At 46.6% G+C, this 22800-nt stretch overlaps 1 protein-coding gene across 1 annotated transcript in view; it reads left to right on the top strand.

Annotated features, from left to right (window-relative positions):
* Nucleotides 1-12112: 12112 nt before the first annotated feature.
* Nucleotides 12113-22800, top strand: part of LOC138491743 (ankyrin repeat domain-containing protein 65-like) — a 247081-nt gene continuing 236393 nt past the window's right edge. The window contains exon 1 of the mRNA XM_069618438.1: nt 12113-12547. Within this exon, the coding sequence (XP_069474539.1) occupies nt 12291-12547 (257 nt within the window). The 5' untranslated portion in view covers nt 12113-12290. The remainder of the gene's footprint in view (nt 12548-22800) is intronic.

Here is a 22800-nt window from a genome sequence, read left to right as displayed (position 1 = left end):
ATTAAGACAATTCTTTATTCTAGATTTTAACTCAAAATGTTACTTCTTCAAATGAATATCATTTATTTTCATAGAAATAGAGCATATGTCCATATGTTAATGTGTGTTCTGTTAGATTTTCATTTATGTGTACACTTTTTAGTGCTCAAACCTGTTCATGTCAGTTATCAAGGGCACGTAAAATTTCCATATCCTGCATTCGTTTCTCGTGGTGAATGTACCCCCATTTTCCGAATGTCATGAGGATTTCATGCACTGTTATATATACTGTGTCCAGTATGAGTGGGGAACTTTCCAGCCCCAAGGCTCATTAAGCTTCAAAAGCTTTAAAACCTTAATAGAGCTTGGGGCTGGACGCTCGCCAATCACACTGGATTTACGAAAGGGGATCTCAGAGATGCTCCAGAAATCTCCAGATTTGCTCTAGTTTTAGACTTTGTGAATAATGTATAAGGTAGCAGGTGCCAATCAGAGATGCTCCAGTTCAACTCTTTGGGAATCAGACCCTTTGTTTAGATTTTCAGAGTTCAAAAAGCAAGATAGTGACAGACAACTACCCATTTCTGAGCATATCAGACGTTGGCTGATGCTGACCAAAGCAGCACATTTCATGAAGTTAGATATGAGAAACACCTATCATCAAATATGACTACATGCAGACTCCAAGCCTCTTACGGCATTCATCACTCCCTTCGCTGCCTTTTAGTATGTCAGAATGCCATTCGGGCTATCCACATCGGCACCTATTATCCAGAGGATGATTGATCCCATACCAACAGGATAATTGCATCAGTGGCGAAACAGTGGACAAGCACAATGCTATACTTCAAAAAGCACTACATAAACTTCAAGCCAAGGGGCTCAAACTATGCAAACAAAATTAAGTGATCTTTAAAAAAAAAGAGGTTGAATTCTTGGGGTACAATACTTCAGAGGAAGTAATCGGCCCAAAAGAAAACCCTTAGAGTCCATCATCAAGGCGCCCCACCCGGAGAATAAACATCAATTAAAATCGTTCATGTGATTTTAGGAATACTATGCCAAGTTTATGTCAAACTTTTGAAATGAAACAGAACCTCAGTGGAGAAACCTCAAAAAAGGGGAAGGCTTTACCTGGCATAGGAGTCGCAATGCACATTTGAAGCAATTCAACAGGAACTCGTTCACGCTTCTTGCTTGAAACAGTTCATTCCAGATTTGCCCACCTTGATCGTAGAATATGCTGCTGCCTCCTGGATGGGCTCAACACTACTACAGTCATGAAAGTCAGGACAGTGCATAGTGGACTTCACTTGTAAGTCTTTATCACAGTCAAAGTTGCATTACTCTGTGATTGAAACCGAAATGCTTGCATGTGCGTCTGTGAGGAATTCGACCATCCGCACGGGGAGAATGCGCTCACCTGGTCCTTTTGATTTTTTGAGAAATGAAAATGAATGATGGGAGATCAACCTCTGAGAAATGTGTGAGGCCATTGCACACACATTTGATCTGCTTCCCGCACAAAATGCATATTTACGTGTACTCCAGGAAGACACAGCCTACAGGTGCTGTCTTCTCCTGTCATATTCAGCTGGAATTTGACAGCCACAGGTACATCAAAGTATCTCAAGAAGGGGGACAGCACATCTTCCTCCAGCCATGGGCAGCCTAAATTAAATATCAAAGGTTCCATGGATCTGCTTCCCTGTTGTGTTAATTCAGCTGGTGGCAGTGCATACTAATGAGAGATAACTGAGGCAAGCCTGAAGCGGCTTGGTTGCCGAACAAGACAACAGGAAAGCAGGGCTACCATCCCTTTGGTATGCAATGTGTCAGCTTGAAGCTAGTTCCCACCTCTCTGTATGAAAGGCTTTGAACGGCCTGTCTTGGTCCAGCAGTTACCTCAGGTGTTCCTGCAGAGCAGACCACTTTCAGAGGGGTGAAGGATGTGATTTGGGGGAGACAGGAAGTCTGCCCCCAGCACAAACCTGAAGGAAAACCTGCAATTTAATCAAGAGCCAAAGAGGGCTCAGTTATCCAGAGAGACACTTTGATCTACAACAGACAGAGATGGGTGGGACTTAGTTTATTTATTTATTTGCATTTTTAAAGCACTCACATAATCCGGGGGCATTGAGGCGCTGTTACAGGAGTATGTCTTAGTTGCATATTTATAACGCACTTAATACCCAGAGAGAGGTTTCTAAGCGCGGACCCAGGAATAGAACCTGTGTTGCTTCATGTCGTCTTGCTTCCAAGGCAAGCCTGTTGCCGCTGAGCTATCCTCCTGGGACATATTTGTATGGTTAGTTATATGTTGTCACCCCTTATCTGTCCTGTTGCAAAGCAGTCTGGTCCTGACCTCATGCATAACAGAAGATTGTTGGTGGGGGCCCAGGATTGGTTCATTAAGATGGGCTTAGGAAGCACCAATCACTGGGACCCATTTGGTTTTAAGAGAGGGCTGAACCCCTCACTTGGCAGATCATCTGAAGACTTCCAAAAGAGTAAGAAGAAGGACTCATTTGGACCCGGGCTGAAGGTACAGTCTACCTTACATCTTCCGCAAGTGAAGGAAGGCCAGGAGTTCAAAGAGGGAAGTAAGATCCCTCCCCTAAAAATCTCACGGGGAACAGAGGACCTGTCCAGCAGCTCCAGGACCAGTACCCAGCCAGCACACAGCATGCCCTGCTAGGTTCTGCCAGCAAGCTTCCTATGTAGGAAGTGCCTGAGAGTATCTGAGCTAAGGACAAGGCCGTTGCCTGCAAACACTCTCCTGAGCTTTGGGCCGTCCACCTTGAAAGGACGACACGAGCGCTGCGAAGAAGGTAGGAGGAGTGCCACACAAGCATCAACCAGTGTCCATCTTTTAAGGACATTTTCGAGACAGTCGAGCCCTCAAACCACATCCAGCTGAACAGCTGACTGTTGTCATGCCACAGTCACCAGAGCTGTCTGAGAATGCCTCGACCAGCATACCAGACCCGCCAACTGTCACAGAGACAACAATTATTAGCCCCGAGCCACGGCACCAGCCAGCCTGCAGACGTCCTTCCAGCTTCGCTTGCCTAACTGCCTGCCACCTGATACCCGCAGCTGTCTCCCGCTACTAACTCTGTCTCAAGGGCTACAAAGCACTCTGGAACTGCCTCAATGCTGTTGAGCACCAAGAACCTCTTCAGCAACAGGTACATTGGGGTGCTGCCCCCCCCGGTCCTTCTCCAAAGGCCCCTAGAGACAGTTATGACCCTTTGCCCCCTTGGTACTGAAACCAAATAACCTTGAACAGTAAGACTGATTACTTTACCCACTACCCTCCTGTCATTATCCAGAGTGCTTCCCTCTGTCGGTTCCATGTCATTTCATTGCAATGTTTTTTCGCTGGCTTTTTTACCACAGATTTTTTAACGAGGAGGGTTCCCCCCTTAACCCCCATACCCTTTCATTTTTTATATATCACCAAACCCCAACACCCAATATATATATATATATTTCTAACCCCCCCAAAAGAATTCGATGAGTTTTTTTGGCAAAAAAAATCACGGTAAAAAACCCAGCGAAAAAACTTCCCGCGATGAAAGGACGTCGTACCCCTCTGTCTGTCCTCTGTTTTCCTTTACAGGGTGGGTCGTATTTGTAGTGTGCTAGAACTGTTTGTTGTAGTAATAATAAAGTAGATATTTTTATACAACCTTGACTGGACAGCCCCTTTTATCATTGGGTAATTGTTTTTTTTCGCTGTGTTGCAACTAACCAACGATCCATGACCTTGCGGAAATAAGCCTGCTGTTCCGTCCATGTTACTAAAATTGGACAAATAGGTCTTATAATTCAATTTTATTCCAATCTGTTCGGATCCCTTCTGGTGTACTAGAGGTGTGGGGTTGATTGATGGTTTAGAAACCGATTTTCATGATTCGTCACAGTGTCGGCTGTTACTTATTTCAGATCATACAGATGTGGCAGACATATCACATTGTACACGGATCATAAACTACTGGTCCACATGTTGAGCCAAACCTAGCATGGCTAGGCTACCCACCTAGCTATGCTCTCTGCCAAGCTCCAGGAGTTTTCATTCGAGGTGCAACACATACCAGGGAAGGGAAGCAAAATTCACAGGCCAATTACCCATTCTGATCATCAACAAACACAGTGGTGTGGCACCTTTCCACAGATGAAGGCATAGTAATCACAATCAAGGACTTCATACCAACGGATCTTAAAGCTGACCTTGGCCAGGTCACAAGAAAGAAAATCAAGGGAAAATGTTAAAGTAATAGTCTACATGAGAGAATTTGCTACCAAAGGATAGCAGCAAGAACGTTTCTAACCAATTTCACTCCTAACATGATAAAGTTGCAGATGTCAATTTTGCCCAAGGAGACATTTAATTCAGGAAGGGCAAGCTTATTCCATCCAGTTCCTCCAGGCATTCTGTCATCTCCGCACTACATAAAGGGCTCTTTCCAACAACGCTTACCAAGAGAAATGTATGTGAGAGAAATCTACTGAGAGCCAGGAATCAATGCATATGTGGAAAATGTGGTTCAGTACTGCCAGCAAAGGTTGAACAGTGATAAAAGGTTAAACACAAGGCACGCAGCACAGCATCTCATGGAATGCCCACTAGCAGTGTGGGAGCGGCTGCGTCTGGATTATATTAATCCACTGGATAAAACATAGAGCGCAAATACACAGTTGCAATGGTAGATTTGCGTCATGTGTTTACTTTTCAGTGCATTTCTTGTTGAGCATAACATGGTGTGCTCATTCAGTTCAGATCATACAGCATGCTTGTGCTGGATTTGTACTAGTTTGGTAACTTTGTCTCCAGGGGAACCTCTTAAGATTCTACGTTCAACACCTGGCTAAAAAATAACCCAGTGACTGCTTGGGAGAAAGTTTGAGGAGATGTGGAGCAGGAGGGACTCTTGCTCTGCTTATGATAAATACATTTAAAACTCACCCTGTGTGGTTGAGACATAACAGATTTAGCACTCCTGTCTGTGTTGCCGACGGCTTGGATTGGCTCAGTTCTTGGATTTAGCGATCATGCATTTGGGGTGACAAGAGTGACACTCTACCAAGGTGCTCTACTGTTTCAACACTATTTGGAGTGCAGCAAAATCAACATCGCCTGAGGAGCCGATCGACCTTGTTTTGAGCACCTAATAATTCTTTCATATGAATTAAGTTAAGGTGCACTCTCAAGAAATAAGCTCTCTGTCAAGTGTCTGGAAATCTTTTTAAGTAGCTGGGCACCATATGTAGATGTTTCTCCTCTAATCCTACATGGGGGAAAAAGTTATGTTTACAAGCGTTGATAGACATTATCCAAACATTTCTCTATAGTTTTCTTTTTATATCAACGGCATTCAACAACAACATTTCCGGACTTGCCTCCATGGATCCTAAGATAATTGTACAATAATCAACCAATTTATTCAAAATCACATCTTTCTTATGGTTAATCACATTATTTAACATACAAAAAGGGTACTCCCCTGTGCTGTTCGAATCTTTCTAAATAGTGACAACACTTTCCAAATCACCACAGTGCTCAAGGAGTGCAAGCCCAATTCGAAGCGTATGGTCGGAGTTGGGACCCTGATTGGTAAGTGCAATACTCTTTTCCCCTCTAATTTACCACAGGGAATAGTGTCCACCGATAACAGAATTTCTGTCCCATTAGTTAGAATCAGAATCACCTTGGTTTTGTAAAATCTAAGGCCAGGAAGACATATAAAACAACCAAACTTGTCGTTGATCAAATCGGCTTGAGAGGCTAATCTTAGCTCCTTTTGCCTCAAAATGGTAGCCAAATTCACTTTATTGCAACTTCCGCTTGTGTCAAAGCCTAAATATGTGCAGGAATGTACCACTTCCAAAACTGCTTGATTTAAATACCATTTAAAGGGCACATTGGTTCCTTTCTTTGAAGGATATGTGTGTTCATTGTATTGAGAGATAGGTTGTTATTCTTTGCATAAAGTGGAAGCTCTGAAAGTTGCCCCTGCAAGCCAACAGGGGTTTGGTCTGGAAGCACAAGGTTGTCGGCATAAACTAGCCAACTGACCTTGTTCTGTCCTGATTGCGGTGGGAAGGATTGTAATTTTAAAAGGGCAACCCCAATGCAGTCATTTTACCCATAAGAGCAGATGATTGACAGTGTCAAAGGCCATGGCACAATCTACGAAAGCAACATAGATCGACGTGCCCTTACTAACGGCCCTTTGCTTAAAAAGATTCAGTAAAAATCCATTCAGCGGGGTCCCAATACCCTTCACCAATCCGGACTGAAAGATGTCAGACTTTCCAGAGCTCCTAGTGCATTTATTTAGTTGCTGCTCTACTAAAGAAGCAAATATCTTGCTCAGAACGTCTAAAAGGTCAATAGGTCGGTATTTCTGTGGATTCACTCTCTCCCGTTTAATAAAAATTGGGACAATTACTGATTTTTTCCAAGATGTAGGAAAGCTTCTGGTTAGGTGTATGTGTCTAAAAACAGCTGAAAGAATGCGGGACCACATATATGAATTACCCTTCAGAGTCGCATTAGAAAGGTCATGCAAGCCAGGTACACGCAAACCTTTTGCTCTTATGGATCATATTGTAGAGAACGTCTTCATCAAAAGGAATTTCCCGTGGATCTAGAGAAATTATATTCTCATTGGGCAACGACTACACTTCTAGAGAATAAATTGAGGAAAAGTGGGCAATTCAAACCTTTTCAGGGATCAGATTTATTTGGGCTGCCTCTTGTAGGTTAGTGTTTGAATTAATATGTTTCCAAAAGTCAATCGAGTTTCTATTCACCAATACCCTCAGCCTATTTTTATAATGTTGTTTCAAAAGTCTGTGTTCCATGTAGCTGTCTCCAGAGAGGCAAGGACCAAGCACTCGAATATGTCACGCAGGATTTTCTTTTGGTTTTGAATTACTCTATCAAATACGTGTTTGCATCTATAACACATCTTCACAGGACCTGGTAACATCCTGCAGAATTCAACCATAGCCTCAGCATAGTGGCCAGTGGCAAAGAATGACTAAAGGGCCTTGTCTCTCATGGAGAATTCAATCTCATTATTGAATTTAGATTTTTTTTCTTTCCAGGGTAGCCTATTGCCAGTGCTATTTATCTCAAGATTTAAGTGGCTAGGGGAAATAGGGCGATCCTCGCCTTTCACCCTCCAGACTAACTGAAGCAATAGATGGTCAATAAGAAAGATGTCCCTGATGGAAAGAGTCTTACAATTTTGGAATATCTCTCCTGAGGTGGATATATAATCTAGCATTGCATTCTGATGGCCATGGAACCATGTGTTTTTAGCGAGTATATCCCCACTGATATTGCCATTGAGTTGGTATAAACCCCAAATATGCATATGGGCGTTCCACGTCGCTACCCTTTGCTGGGCTGCTCTTTTTCTTTTAGAAGGATGAGGACAATTGGAATTAAGGTCACCACAAGTGGTAAAATCGCCACATATTAAAATACTACTGGAGTTTCGTGCAGATTGCCCGTGAAAAGCCTCTCATGTTTCAAGATGCTAGACTCATGTAGTCCGTAGTAGCCGAATCATTTTGCTATTCATGCTCGGCGTGTCTGTGTTGGAGAGCTCCTGCTAACCACGACCAGTAAAAAGATATTGAAATGCATTGATGTTTATGGTCTGTTTCAAAGGGAGATATGTAAATGCAGGTCAAACCACGCATGCTCGCCTCATAATGCCTTTCATACCGGAATTGCACAGGACTGCAGAGACCATCAAAGCCTGCAAGGCAGAGAAAAGGGAAAACAGTGTGAGTGAACGGAGCAAAGAAAGACTCTACTACTGCACCCTACTTAACCTTCAGAGCCATGCTGGCCTTCATAAAGTAGGAGAATAAAGAACACGCTATTCAGCTACACCTTGACGAAAAAAGTGGCCTGCAACAAGGAGGTCATCACAAGCCCTCACTAAGTCTCTGAATTACTTTATGGAACTAGAACATTACCCGATTAATGTACAGGACACTAATGTCCAAAATATGAAAGGGTACTGGACTGTACGAGCATGGCTTCCCTAATGCTTTGCTGCTAATTGACCCCAGGCCATGCATGACACTTCAGCCAGTCACAGCATTTTGCAAAATAACACTGTTCATTCATGGACTTGTAGACACTTGTGTATTGGGAAAAGCAAAACTCTTAAATTAGAGAATACAAAGTGGTGTGTGCTAAAAAAAAACAGATTACTAAATGTATCACACATTAGGCCACTTGCCATGTATAGAAAGCCATAAAATAAAGAGATAGTGTTATTGAACCAAATCACATATTTTGTTGACATGCTTAAAAGCAAAGTGTGATGAACTGGATTCTGCCCTGCAGAAGAACAAGGATGGGAAGGGACTAAAATACCCACTCAGCCCTCACACTGCTACAAACCAAGAGCCAACACAATCATAAAGGTAAAACAGGCACAATTAAGAGATTTCCCTCCTTCACCTTGTGTGGTAACGTGGGCCGAGAGAAGTCAATGCTCTTAAGAGGGGTGTGAATGTGATTCAGTAGCAACCCAAACAGCAAAGCATAACAGTCCAAAATAAAGGGAATATCCAATCAAGGTTCTATAAGAATAGATATACTTTAATAAAACACACCATCTGCAAAATAATTGGTTTGAAGGTGCAGTTCAGCGGCTCAGGAACAGCAGTCACATTGTTCTAGGCAGGGAGCATTGTCAAGCATTGTCAAGCTGGGCTCAAACCAGGGCCCGCTGAGTTTTGAATGCAATCTTTGAGAAGGGTGAATCATAAGGGCCACCTGGGTTGCTTTGACTGCAAAGTGCCTGGAGATTGGATGCAATGTTCCACTTGATCGGTTCGCTTGAGTGCTTGCGGAACTGCACAACATAAGGGCCACCATAGTCAGTTGATGTTCAGTTCGACAGCGAAGATGCTGGAGACTGGATATGCAGTTCAGTTACGAGCGGGTCAATATGGCATTCGATTATTGAGGCTCGATGGACCACCAGGCAGTGAAGATGCTGGCAGTTCTGTAGAAGTATAATTCTCATAATACCACCTGATATTAAACGTTGTCCTAAGCGCATTCGCATTGTACTATAAATCGCATTTGAATGAACCTGAAAACAGGCTGACTACGCCGGCATCTTAAGTTATCCGCCATTTTGATTAACTCCTGCTTTCCGTCCCATGTAACAATTTCTGTTTTCGGCTCCAGCAGAGCAAAATGAACGTTGTACTATGTCAATGTAGATAAACACGCTGAAGCTGCTAAGGTGGATTGTTTGTCCTGCACTAAGAAACCTTGACAGTAAATAAGAGCCGTATTTGATCAGTAATTTAGATGCTGTCTGTACCAACAAAGTCTTTCCAGTTCAAATAGTGAAACAGACTGCTAAATAGCTGAATATGTGTTTTGCAGAAATCTTTGTTTTAGCTCCTTGAATGCTGTCTTCAAACTCAAGAACAAACGATAGGCAAACACGGATGAGTAAAGTAAAGAATGTTACCATTGTGTCATATGTGCAGAAAAACATGTCTAGTGTTTGAGGAAAACATTGAACAATGTATAGTTGTTTGAATCTTTATTAGTTATGTGAACTGGCTATAAACCCTAGTGAATGGATAACACGAAGAAGGACAGGACAATGTAATCAGGATTGTGGAAAATGTATATAAACCTGTGTCTTTGTAATGTCCAGCACTCTCTCATCTCACGGTGTCCGCTACCACACATTGCGAGGTGTTGAGAGACCAGACAGCTGTTCTGTGAAATGAAAGTGTACTTGTACCCTTGTACTCGTGGCTGGCGTATTTCTATTAAGTGGTATTAAGCCTCAATATTTTTTTTAATCTCTCAGTTCGAGCAGCAGTTTGAAGGCGGCAGATGCAATGAGCACTTAGTTTGGGCCGAGGCAACAATGCGCTCTGCTAGCATGGTGTGGTGGTAAAAAGGTTTGAACATGCAGGATGGCTGTTTGAGGAGATAGAGTGCCAACAGGTGCTCTGGAGGGTCCTCTAGGTTTGAAGGTCAACAGGCTCAAATCACGACTCAAATTGGTTTGCCGGTAAGAATGCCGGTTTCCTGACTGTTTTGGTCTTCTAGTTGCTTTGAGTCTCACTCAAGGGGCTCAAGGATAAGTTTTGGTCCTTGTTCTCGTTCTCCGAAGCACTAGGGAGATTGGTCCACAACTGCAGGAGTCCTAAAACAGGGTGAAGTCCTGAGTACTGTTGTGGCTGGTAGACCGCCAGGTCTTGTCCCAGCAGCAGGTCATCCCCAATGGTACCTGGGGATGGCTAGGGGAAATAGCTTGCCTCTGACTTTGACACTCACTCTTCACCTCACTGACAGAGCACTTTGGAGATATCAACTCTCCCAACAGAGGTTTAATGAAACCTTCTTGAAAGGGTGAAGTGCACAAGATGATTCATAGAATGGTGTGAGACCTCCTTATTTTAAAGGTAAAAAAAACATGGGTGATTGGACTAAAGCTAGCCAATCCCTGATCTTAAAATAAGAGGACTTTGCCCTTCTGGCATTCAAAGTGTTTCTTGCTTAAGGAAGTGCAGGGGCAGGTAGAAGACATTGAGGAAGAACGAAACAAGATGGTGGAATCTACCTTTATCTGTACAGAGGTCCGCCTGTCTATATTAACCCCGTACCTTCCCTTCTCAATAGGTACAAAGGAACTTTGAAATACAGTACCCTGGTGCAAGGGCAAGCCTTTTGTGAGTGGGTGTGCCCTTTGGTTCCTCTTCCCAGGTCAGCTTCATGTGGAGTGGCTGTGTTCTGTGAAGGTTATTACCTACCCTTTAGAAGGAACAAAGAGAGGCAATCCCATATGGCTACAGTCCTGCCAGGAGTGGCGTAGTCCAGCCTGTCTGGCGACAATACAACTAATCCTTTCACAGCTGAGCATGGGTTCACAGAGCTGGCACGTGTGTTGCAGCAAATTGCTATGGCTGTGACAAAAATGAGAATACCATCCACCATACTGTACCATAACTCAGGTATGACATATATGAAGATTATTCTGCTCCCAGAAGATAGTCATAATTATAGGGGTTTGGAATAGGGGTGCATATCTTAAAGGCAGCCCCTGCACTGCAAAGACGTGGCTGTCACTGCAGCTGTCACTGCGCACCTCTGACCACTGAACTGGATCCGAGCCACTGGTAGAGCAGGTCCTGTAGATCAAGCTACTGGTGCAGAAGGACACAAGTACACTCTACGGTTTTGGCATGGAGCGTAAGAAAGGGGACTCTGATCTGCAGATTACCCTTTCAGAGATGGGATTACCCTCATCATTTTATTAAATTAATAAAAATCAAAAAGTCAGGGCTCCTACACCCTTGACAAATGGCTCTCCGTCACACGGAGCATGAACTGATAGTGACAATATATAATAATGTACCCGTTATTTCTCAACCTCAATGGAAGCTAAGAAGCAGGTGCTCTTCGGTGAATATGGGAAGGCCCACAAGTTCTTTTCAAGCCTTCATCGAGTGAACCGCTGCTATCCTCTTTCCACTTGTACTCCCGTTGTGTCCTATACAAGTATGGACCTCCGACTACCAGCATGCAAAGTGTTATTGACACTATTGTCTCAATCTCCAAAGAATCAGGAGCGAATACAGGCTATCATAATCAGCAAAAGACAATTAAACCATTGATAATGGGCTTCCAGTGGCTCTGAAGATGTGTTTCGTTTATACCCCATATCACAATGGAGATTTACAACCATTTTAACCGCCACGGCATTGATATTTTTGGACCACGTCAAAATGATGATTGCTCGTGTAGTTCCCCAATAAACGTATGAATGGACAGTATAATGTCTCTTCACTGGGCACAAGCAATTGTAATAGGATTTAATCAGTGGCGTTGGGCTTATAATAAGAACCCTCGTTAAACTACACAGAAATTACGTTATTTTAAATCTACCCCAAAGAATGAAAGGCCATTAACAAACCATCATTGAAAAACAATAACCATCTCTGTTACTAAGCTGTGCTTTGAAAATTAATCGCCATTCTTTAAATAGACTGCTCACGTGTCTCATGCGGACTTATGACAAAGGAAACAATGTTTAAAAAACAGCAGGAATGAAGCTTAGTGAGTCGCGAGAGCGGTCGCACGCAATGTGCCAAAATGTGGTGCTCATGACAACAGCAAAACAGAAGCCGCCGCGGGCACAGCGCAAAACCGATGCCTCTTGCGTGAATGCGGGTTCAAGGTCAGGCACTTGGCTCTGCCTGTGCGCGCTCATTTGGCCCTCCGCACAAGCCACGCGATGGCTCCCTCGCCCGAGCCGGTGTGGAAGCTGCTGGAGCTGCACGACTCGGTCTCGCTCTCCAGGGCGGAGCGGCAGGTCAGGCGCGGCGCTGCCGCCGGCCTGAAGCAGTGGCAGCTGGAGCGCTGCCCGCACCTGCGTTCCGACGCCACCGACGGCCTGGAAAACAAGAAGGATTCGCTGCAAAAGGCGGTCTGGTCTGGCGACACCGACCAAGTGAACATCATGTTCAACTCAGGCGTCCCGGTCAATTGCCAGTAAGTTCTCGCTCGCGCTTGATTTTGCTGGTTGACCTACCTAAAATCACTGGCTTACTTTTAAGACATGGCGCGTGTTCATTAATATGTTATTTCACTTCCTTGCACGGATTCAGGCTATGAGTGTCGAAGTTCTTGTCACAATATTTCTTGTTTTTCTTCAACGACCCTGTCACGCTATACTTTGCTGGAAACAACACATATCTTTGGCCAGCAATGGAAAGCGCTGCCCTTAAACCGCAACAGAGAATAAAAGGAACTTGACACCGGTCTAAACACCTGTAAACATGACACTCCAAGCTGAGAAGTATTACAATGTGCCTGTGTAAGCCTAAGAGCGTGCTTGTGTTGTAAACTGCAGATTGGTTTAGTAAAAAAAAAAAGCTGATGGAAAACCAATGATGCAGGTTGGTAAAACCAGTGCTTAATTTAAAGAAAAAAAATAAGTGCCAGTGCCCACATTTTTTCTAGAATGCTTGTGACACATTGGGGCAGGCAGCTCCTCGCCACTGTTTCAACCAACCACAGCTGTTCCTCACGGTGTCAACGTATTTGGAGTTAAAGCTGTGACTCGCACATGCTCATTGGGGTTGTTGAATGAAATGACTGGGGCCTCATCACGGGGTTGGTTGTATCCCAGGAGTATTTGCGGCAGGATACCGCCAACGCAAACAGCGTTAGCGCTACTCAGTCGGTGCAATTTTCACCAGATCACGAGTAGTGGTTAGGCTGTAATTCCCAATTTTTTAAAGAGTTCATAGGACTCTATGGGGATTTTCAGCACTATTACCGCCGGCGGTAATAGCGCCTCCGGTTATAACGTTGAAAACAGACAAAAATGGGCAGAAACCTGGAGATTTACCTCCAAGATTTTGTTGGAGGTAAATGTCCAACTTTCCACCCAACTCGAGATTGAGCACAGCTGTAAATGTGGTGGTAATAGCGTGACTGACGCATTTAAGGGCTACCGCCCAACTCATGACGAGAGGAGATATTTGCAGGGTAATTCATAGAAATTCGCACAAAAGTGGCGCACGCGGCTGGCGCACAGTGTCCCCGTGCGAGAAACTGCGCCAGCCGCGTGCAAAAAAATCCTTTTCATCGCACAGCGAATTCATGGATTTTAGCCTCCGAAACCAGCCGTGGCTCAGAGTGGCGCAGCGACCCTGCAGCAGCGCCAGTTACGCCCCCAAGAACGCCCTCGCGCAAGGAAAAGCCTTCAAAATTCCCAAATCATCGCAAAGGGCTGCGCTAACCCTGGACCAGTTCACAGGGCTGCCAAACAGCAAACGCCAAGCGGGGAACGTGTATTTCAGTGGTTCTCGGGAAGTTTCACATGCAAAAACAGCAGAGTACGTGCATTTCAGGGGTGCGCGGGAAGTATCACACGCGATTCCGTCAGGGTACGTGTATTCCAGGGGTGCGCGGGAAGTATCACATGCAAAAGCAGCAGGGTACGTGTATTCCAGGGGTGCGCGGGAAGTATCACACGCGATTCCATCAGGGTACGTGTATTCCAGGGGTGCGTGGGAAGTATCACACGCAAAAACAGCAGGGTACGTGCATTTCAGGGGTGCGCGGGAAGTATCACACGCGATTCCATCAGGGTACGTGTATTCCAGGGGTGCGCGGGAAGTATCACATGCAAAAGCAGCAGGGTACGTGTATTCCAGGGGTGCGCGGGAAGTATCACACGCAAAAGCAGCAGGGTACGTGCATTTCAGGGGTGCGCAGGAAGTATCACACGCGATTCCATCATGGTACGTGTATTCCAGGGGTGCGCGGGGAGCACCACACGTGAATTGCACGTGTGGGTCCTCCCAGGTGTACCCTCTACACCCTCCACGGCCCCTGCAGGCAGCCCACACCACAGGGGCCTACCCTGCACATGTCCCGCAGGCAGCCCATCCACCATGCCCATGCCCCCCAGCCAACCCACATGTCACCTTGAACTACTGCCCACCAACGCATGTCCCCCTGAACCCCCAGCCCCCAGCATCCAGGGGCACCCTCCACCAGGCCCCCACTCATGTCCAACTCATGTCTCCCAGCACCCCCACCCCCAGCAGTGCAGGGCACCCTCCACCAGGCCCCCACACATGTCTCCCAGCACCCCCACCCGCCAGCCTCCAGGGGCACCCTCCACCAGGCCCCCACTCATGTCTCCCAGCACCCCCACCCCCCAGCAGTCAGGGGCACCCTCCACCAGGCCCCCACTCATGTCTCCCATCACCCCCACCCCCCAGCACTCAGGGGCACCCTCCACCAGGCCCACACTCATGTCCAACTCATGTCTCCCACCACCCCCAGCAGTCAGGGGCACCCTCCACCAGGCCCCTACACATGTCTCCCAGCACCCCCACCCCCCAGCAGTCAGGGGCACCCTCCACCAGGCCCCACTCATGTCTCCCATCACCCCCACCCCCCAGCAGTGCAGGGCACCCTCCACCAGGCCCCAACTCATGTCTAACTCATGTCTCCCATCACCCCAACCCCCCAGCAGTGCAGGGCACCCTCCACCAGGCCCCACTCATGTCTCCCATCACCCCCACCCCCCAGCAGTCAGGGGCACCCTCCACCAGGCCCCCACTCATGTCCAACTCATGTCTCCCAGCACCCCCACCCCCCAGCAGTGCAGGGCACCCTCCACCAGGCCCCCACTCATGTCTCCCAGCACCCCCGCCCCCAGGCAGTGCAGGGCACCATCCACCAGGCTCCCACACATGTCTCCCAGCACCCCCACACCCCAGCAGTGCAGGGCACCCTCCACCAGGCCCCCACTCATGTCCAATTCATGTCTCCCACCACCCCCACCCCCCAGCAGTGCAGGGCACCCTCCACCAGGCCCCCACTCATGTCCAACTCATTTCTCCCACCACCCCCAACCCCAGCAGTGCAGGGCACCATCCACCAGGCCCCCACTCATGTCTCCCATCACCCCCACCCCCCAGCATCCAGGGGCACCCTCCAACAGGCCCCCACTCATGTCTCCCAGCACCCCCACCCCCCAGCAGTACAGGGCACCCTCCACCAGGCCCCCACTCATGTCCAACTCATGTCCCCCTGCACCCCCACCCCCCAGCATCCAGGGGCACCCTCCACCAGGCCCCCACTCATGTCCAACTCATGTCACCCATCACCCCCACCCCCCAGCAGTGCAGGGCACCCTCCACCAGGTCCCCACTCATGTCTCCCATCACCCCCACGCCCCAGCATCCTGGGGCACCCTCCACCAGGCCCCCACTCATGTCTCCCATCACCCCCACCCCCCAGCATCCAGGGGCACCCTCCACCAGGCCCCCACACATGTCTCCCAGCACCCCCACCCCCCAGCAGTGCAGGGCACCCTCCACCAGGCCCCCACTCATGTCTCCCATCACCCCCACCCCCCAGCATCCAGGGGCACCCTCCACCAGGCCCCCACTCATGTCTCCCAGCACCCCCACCCCCAGCAGTGCAGGGCACCCTCCACCAGGCCCCCACTCATGTCCAACTCATGTCCCCCTGCACCCCCACCCCCCAGCATCCAGGGGCACCCTCCACCAGGCCCCCACTCATGTCCAACTCATGTCTCCCAGCACCGCCACCCCCCAGCAGTGCAGGGCACCCTCCACCAGGCCCCCACACATGTCCCCCTGCACCCCCACACCCCAGCATTGTAAGAGGATTCAATTCAACACCACAGCTAAGTCAATGCCTAGTCTGGGATACTGAATGGAAACCCTTATTGATATATCTTTATGTCCAGTTCATGAGTTCTGGATGACTACCCCTATATAACACCCCTCTCTTAGAACCCCCCTGACCCCACTGAGCCAAGAAGTAGTTCTGTTTTGCAAGTTTAAAAGGTTTATTTGAGAATTTAAAAATATATATATATCACACTTTTATAATTAATTAATAATTGAATATCACACTTAATCTGAGCAGTAATCAATAATGGATAGTCTGGCACTATCACACTTCTTTATAATCAATGATGAGTGGGTATAGGATGGATAAGATAGCAACAATACTTTTATGGTTTCAAATAGATGCAATGTGGAATGAAAATGCAGTACAGAAAATAACTTGATAGGATTTCAGCAAAAGACAATGTAATCACTTTCTTGGACAATTCACCCCCCCTTTATGCAATGTAAGGAGATGAAGATGAGAGCACACAGTTCTTAGGAATGCAATCAAATAGAATTCAGTTCAATTCCCCCCCAGCAGCTTACACAACAGATACGAGTTTTGAAACACAGGCAAAATGCTTTGAATATGGTGACAATGCAGTGAGAAATATGCTGAAAATGCTTTTAATTCCCTTCAGGAGGTTCAGGGTGAGTGGTATCTAGTTAATATTAGTTCAGGCTCACTCTAGCAATGATTATGGGATGGTTCTTAAGAGGCAAACGAAATTTAGCAGTTCAGGCAAAAGCAGCTATCTTTTTACAAGTAAAGAAATCGGGCCAAATCGCAAATCGCGGCAAAATTTGCGAATGCGTGAATCGTGATTACGGAACAAGTATAAGGATTAGGAAGTCGGTTCTATGCTTGTTGAAGAGCTTAGATTCTAAGCTTTCAGAAGAAAGTTAAACCAAGTTCGTAGCCCAAACTTTTCCAGAGATACGGACGATTAAATAAAGGTAGTTTTTTGGATTTGAAGTAAACTCAAAATGACAAGTGACAGCTATGCAGCTGCAGAATTGACAAGTGACAGTGGTGCAGCTTTACGAAATAACAAGTGACAACTTCTAGGAGGCAGTTCTGTTTAGATTAAAATAGCTGGATTGGATTATTTCAATTAAGAGATCGGTTCTGCACAGTTCTGCTAGGTACTCACAATATATTTTTGAAATAGGCCTCGCCACGGATCTGGTCAGGTTTTGGACTGGACTCCGGTTCTGGTCTCGGCACTTCACAGTGATCTGGGTCAGCTCTCTGGTTCTGCTAACAGCGGTCTGGGTCACTCTGGATCTCTGGCCTCTGGTTCTGGATACTGCTCTGCTTTCTCTGGGTACAGCACTTCTTCTGGATCTTTCTGGCGCAGGGTTTCAGGCCAGAATCAACAGCTCACCCCGGCTGTGAATAGTCTGCAAATGATTTTTTTTGGGCCTGCTGACAAATACTTTTGCTTGCAGTGGGCCTTCTTGGTTCAAAGTTCTGTAGTCTCTGTTTAGCTTGGAAGTCTAAGCGTAGGATCTATGGATGTGAAGTCATCGGTCAGCATGCTCCGCAGCAAATGGAATTGAATGTCTCTACCTGTCCCAGCAGTCTCTTTTTATGTGTTTTGAAAATGGGTGTGTGCCTGGGCCTAGCAAAGCCTGCCCCTCTCTACTTGTCATTGGCCCAATTCTCCCCTCTCCCATGATTGGGGGAAGGAAATGTGAGTCAGAGTGATGCTGTAGGTTTTATGGGTCATAGGATCCTCCCCTGGTCAGTTTGCCCACAAATCTATATTTGATTCAAATACATATTGCACAGATACACAGTTGTTTAAAATTACATGCACCCATCACATATCACATGAGGTATACTCTGTTCAAACTCTGCTCTTCATGGGGGCTTGGATTCAGAAATGGCAACATTTTGCACTTTTTAACTGGTTTTGCAATATCGGACATTTACCCAAATTTACACACATGTGCGCAAGGAGTATGGACATTAATTGATGAAGTGTCAGATTTTTAACATGCAGACATTTGGAGTGAAACCCTATTTTCCGCTAGCAACCCCCCAGATCATACCACCAGGTCCTAAAACCTCTTAAAATGTGGGCAGAAAAATCACAAGAATTATGGTATCATTTAGATAATTTTGACAAGTCCGCACCATGAGTTATACATCTTTCTTAAAATCATATTCTGGCCAACAGGGGTGTTTCTTCCCAGGTCACATGGTGGTGAAACCAGTCTATCCACTTTCTTTAAGCTCAGCCTGTCCTCAGAGGGGGCTGCCCCTCCCCGTTTCTACCAAGAGGAAGCCACTTTTACGACGCCCCCAATATAACTTCTGCCTGAGTCAAGGAAGGGCTTTGTTCAAAAGGAAGCCATTTACGATCCCCCCAATAAACCATCTGCCTGGGCCCAGGACAGGCCTTTGTTCAACTCCCTATAGCTGCTCCACCCCTAATCTAATCAGAGAGGTGACAACTCCTTTTGGCAAGGGGAAGAGTGGCTGAGCAGGTTTTAACTCCTGTGGGGGTAGATGTCAGGCAGAATTCAGTTTCATTAAGCCAGGTTTCAGCTAAATGTCACTTTTTGTCCCCCAGTTTAAGTCTATTACGATTTTTACATAAACATTAAATAATTACTTCCTACAAGTCATTTCAGAGTATAGTTTTACATTGTATCCACCTCTTAGCAAGTCTTTCCTTGGTCTGGTTTTGTTTCATTTGCTCAGTTTTACACAAAAGTCTGGTGGTTTTAAAACGCCGGCTTTCTGATAGTGGTGAGTACTGGTAATGCAACCATTTTTGGGATTTAAGAAAATGAATTCCCCACAGTTCTAGGTTGCTTTTGGCAATCAGCATTGCCATTCCCAATGGTTTCAGGCTACTGTGTGGGTAGCCCAATGGTGGTTTTAGGCAGTGCCCTCCTGTGCTCACAACCTAGGCAAAAATGGGTGGCAGCCTATTCTTCATGCATTTCCCTGTGCATTTTCTGGGAAGTTCTGGCCATCATGATGTTTTCCAGGCCAGTACTGCACAGTTTTCCTATTCTGGCGTACATGTGGGCATTTTGGCCATCTTGGATTTTCTAAGCCCACAGCACCAAATGTTGCAGCATGATAGCTCAAACGTGGGTCAGGACACCCAACAAAGCCCCCCACGTGACTGCACTTTGAATTTGAGTCGATGGGGAGTCGGGTGCACATAAGGTTATGACCCACGCACTGGTATGTCCGCATAATCTTCTTCCAATTCTGCAAATGGCACAGTTCAGCATCTTTTCCTCCATCCGGTACTGATCGATCGGTTCTCCTCGCCGGTCCTGATGGGAATATTGGGCAGTACCCCGGGCCCCTTGGGTCTCTGCTCCCGGTCTCCGGATCATCCTCCTTGGCCAGTCTCCAGGTTTTCTTTCTCCTAGGACGACAAAGAAAAAGCGGCAATACCTATTCATGGACATTTCTCCCCCACCATTGATATAGTGGGGTGGCATATATATTTTAGAACTCAACAGATATGAACATGCACATTCTTTTAAATTAAGCGACAGGAACACATAAACTTGAGAAACACAGAATTTGATAGGCTATATGTAGGATATTTTAGGGTTGGAATTGAATTACTCTGGAGCGGTACCCTCTGGGATTGCAGAGGACTCCTCCAGTTGCTGCAAAGTGTGCCTGGGATGGCAACACTTTAGCTGATTTATATGTACCCACTTGTCTTCCCCCTCTGCCAAACCGCCTTTGGGGATGCGGATCTTGTAGGCCACAGGGGAGAGAGATCTTGTCTATAATCTCAAAGGGTCCCTTCCATGTAGGCAAGAATTTTCACTGTTTTGCCGGGTTTCTTTGGAAGTTGTATAAATAGATCCGGTCCCCCACCTGATATTCCTTCCTGAAAGTTTTCAGGTCATAGTGGGTCTTCATACTCTCAGCTGATCTTTCTAGATTCCGCTGAGCACAGGCAAAAGCATGTTGAAGGTGTTTCCCTAAATTCTCCACATACTCATGAGTTGTGGAGGCATTTATCAACGTTTGCTCTTGGGTTCTGTAGAGCAAATGCTGGGGAAGCACCATCTTGCGTCCAGTCATCAACTCAAATGGTGACATTTTGGTTGCAGATGAAGGAAGGGGTAGATCTGATGGCCATTAGGACCAGAGGTAATCGGATATCCCAACTTGGCCCAGAATCTGCCACAAACTTTTTAAAGATGCTCACAATTGTCCGGTTGTAGCGTTCCACTGCTCCAGAAGAAGCTGGCCTGTACGCAATGTGGAGCTTTCTCTTGACCCCCAGTATCTCCCACATCTTTGCCATCACTTCACTGGTGAAGTGGCTACCTCTGTCCGACTCAATCCTTTGAGGTAGACCAAAACGGGAAAAGATGTGGTTAATCATCAGGGCAGCTGCAGTTTCTGCCTTGCAATTTGGGGCTGGGAGACATTCCACCCACTTGGCAAACAAGCATGTCACAGTCAACATGTACTTATTCCCCCTAGCAGAGCGAATCACGGGGCCTACAAAGTCAATTAGCAAATCTGACCATGGGAGTGTCATTCCCCTCTTTTGGAGAGGTGTCCGGTGTGTGAGGGATGTTGGCTGAAATTGTGCACACACAAGACAACCCTTCAAATATTGATTGAGGTCCTGGCCCATGTGTGGCCAGTATGCAACCTCTTTTAAGATTTCCAATGTTGTGTGAAACCCCCTATGACCGGCGGTGGCCGCATCATGGGCGTGACTTAACATCCGGCTTCGGAATGAGGTAGGAACCACCCACTGATCGTGGCCAGCTTTGGATTTCCTTACCAACAAACCGTCTTGGATTCGGAACATTTTTGGACATTTCATCAACACTCTTAGGTCCTCTTTCCCAATGTAATCGGTATCCGTCAGGGGAAAGTTCTCAGGGTCCTCAAGGTGTTGGTAAAACTTACCAATAATTGGATCCCCTTCTGAGCTGTAATTAAATCAGCATCAGGGGTCTCCTTACTCCATTGTGCAGTTGAAAGATCATTGTGAGCACTTGTCTGGGACCTAGTGATAGCGGTGACCTGGATTTCCCCCAACAGGGACTCTATTTCTATTAGACCCCCTTGGATGGCCCCGGTTTTGTCTGGTCCCTCTACTTTGATCTTTTTCCAATAGATGGTCATCTCATTCAAGGTGACCAGATCAATGTTTTGGATCAACTTCCCATGTTTCAAGGGTTTGTTGTTAGCACATAACATGCCTCTGGTTTTCCAATTAACCAGGTGCTCCACAAACCCGTTCCGTACATAATCAGAATATGTGATTATGACCAGTTCGTGGAGTTGATGTTGGACAGCAGTGAGGATGGCTTGATGCATAGCCATCAATTCTGCCACCTGACTACTTCGGGGACCAATTTTGTATCCAGCGGAGGGTTCTGGGGACTCATTCACCCATGCATTCCCTACGCCGGCCACCAGTTCTTTCTCCCCGTTGTTGTCAACATGGTAAGAGCATCCATCCACATAGACAGTGGGCATTCCCTCACACTTGTCCTCTTCAAAGACTTTGTGTGGGGAATTAAGGTATGCCTCCATGTTGTCCTTGATTTTTAGATTTCGTCCTCGAGACAGTTTTCTCTGGCACAATCATGCAAGTGAGCCAGACCTTGCGCGAAGGGACTCTTCTTGTTTTGGCCATATCTGACCTCCACAGGAAAGCCTTGCATTGGCAGAATCCAGGAAGTAATTCGGGAATTACTCCCATTTCCTTCCCGGATTCTGTCACTTTGGAGATTTTGCAGAGGCTGGTGTGGAGTCTCCACTATGATGTGTTCCCCATGGATAAACGGGCGGTAATTCTTCAATGCCCACACCGTTGCCAGGAGTGCCTTCTCACAATCGTTGAATTTTTCCTCCACAGAGGATAAAGTTTTACTCGCATAGGAGATTACTTTATTTACCTTGTCATGCTTTTGGTATAATACTGCCGTCAAGCACATATTAGAGAACCCTGTCTCCAGGAAGAACCCCTTGTTTCTGACAGGGTAAGCTAGGCAGGGCGCTTGTGAGAGGCTTCTTTTGAGTTGTCTTACTGCCTCGGCTTGTTCTGGACCCCATTCCCACTTGACCCCCCCTTCAGGAGATGAATCAGGGGTCTAGTGATCTCTGCGTAGCCCTCAATGAACTTTCTGCTGTAATTAGTCAGTCCAAGGAGGCTCCTTAGTTCCCGCAGAGTTGTGGGGTCTTTCAGTTTCTGGAGTGCTTCCACTTTATTTTCTTGGGGACAGAGACCCTGAGGAGTAATCTCATGCCCCAAGAAATTAACACAGGTTCTACACCACTGTGCTTTCTGGAAGGAAACTTTTGCTCCGGCGGCCCTCAACTGGGTCAGAACATAACGGATCTCCGCTATGTGTTCCTCCACAGATGAACTTTTGATGAGGACATCATCTACATAAACCAGGTTACCCCTTGCACCCAGGTCGGGCATGGCCTTGTGTAGGAAAATGTTGAATTAATTGCCGGAGTTGAGGTATCCGAAGGGAGTCCGGGTCCATGTGTACTGCTGGCCCCCAAAGGTAAAAGCCAGCTTGTATTGGTCCTCCCTACTGACAGGCACA

This window comes from Ambystoma mexicanum, chromosome 10 (genome assembly GCF_040938575.1).
Source record: "Ambystoma mexicanum isolate Mex_15411 chromosome 10, UKY_AmexF1_1, whole genome shotgun sequence".
In the NCBI taxonomy this organism is placed as follows: Eukaryota; Metazoa; Chordata; class Amphibia; order Caudata; family Ambystomatidae; genus Ambystoma; species Ambystoma mexicanum.
The sequence above is the reverse complement of the archived record's forward strand: the minus strand, read 5'-3'. Positions and strand labels throughout refer to the sequence as shown.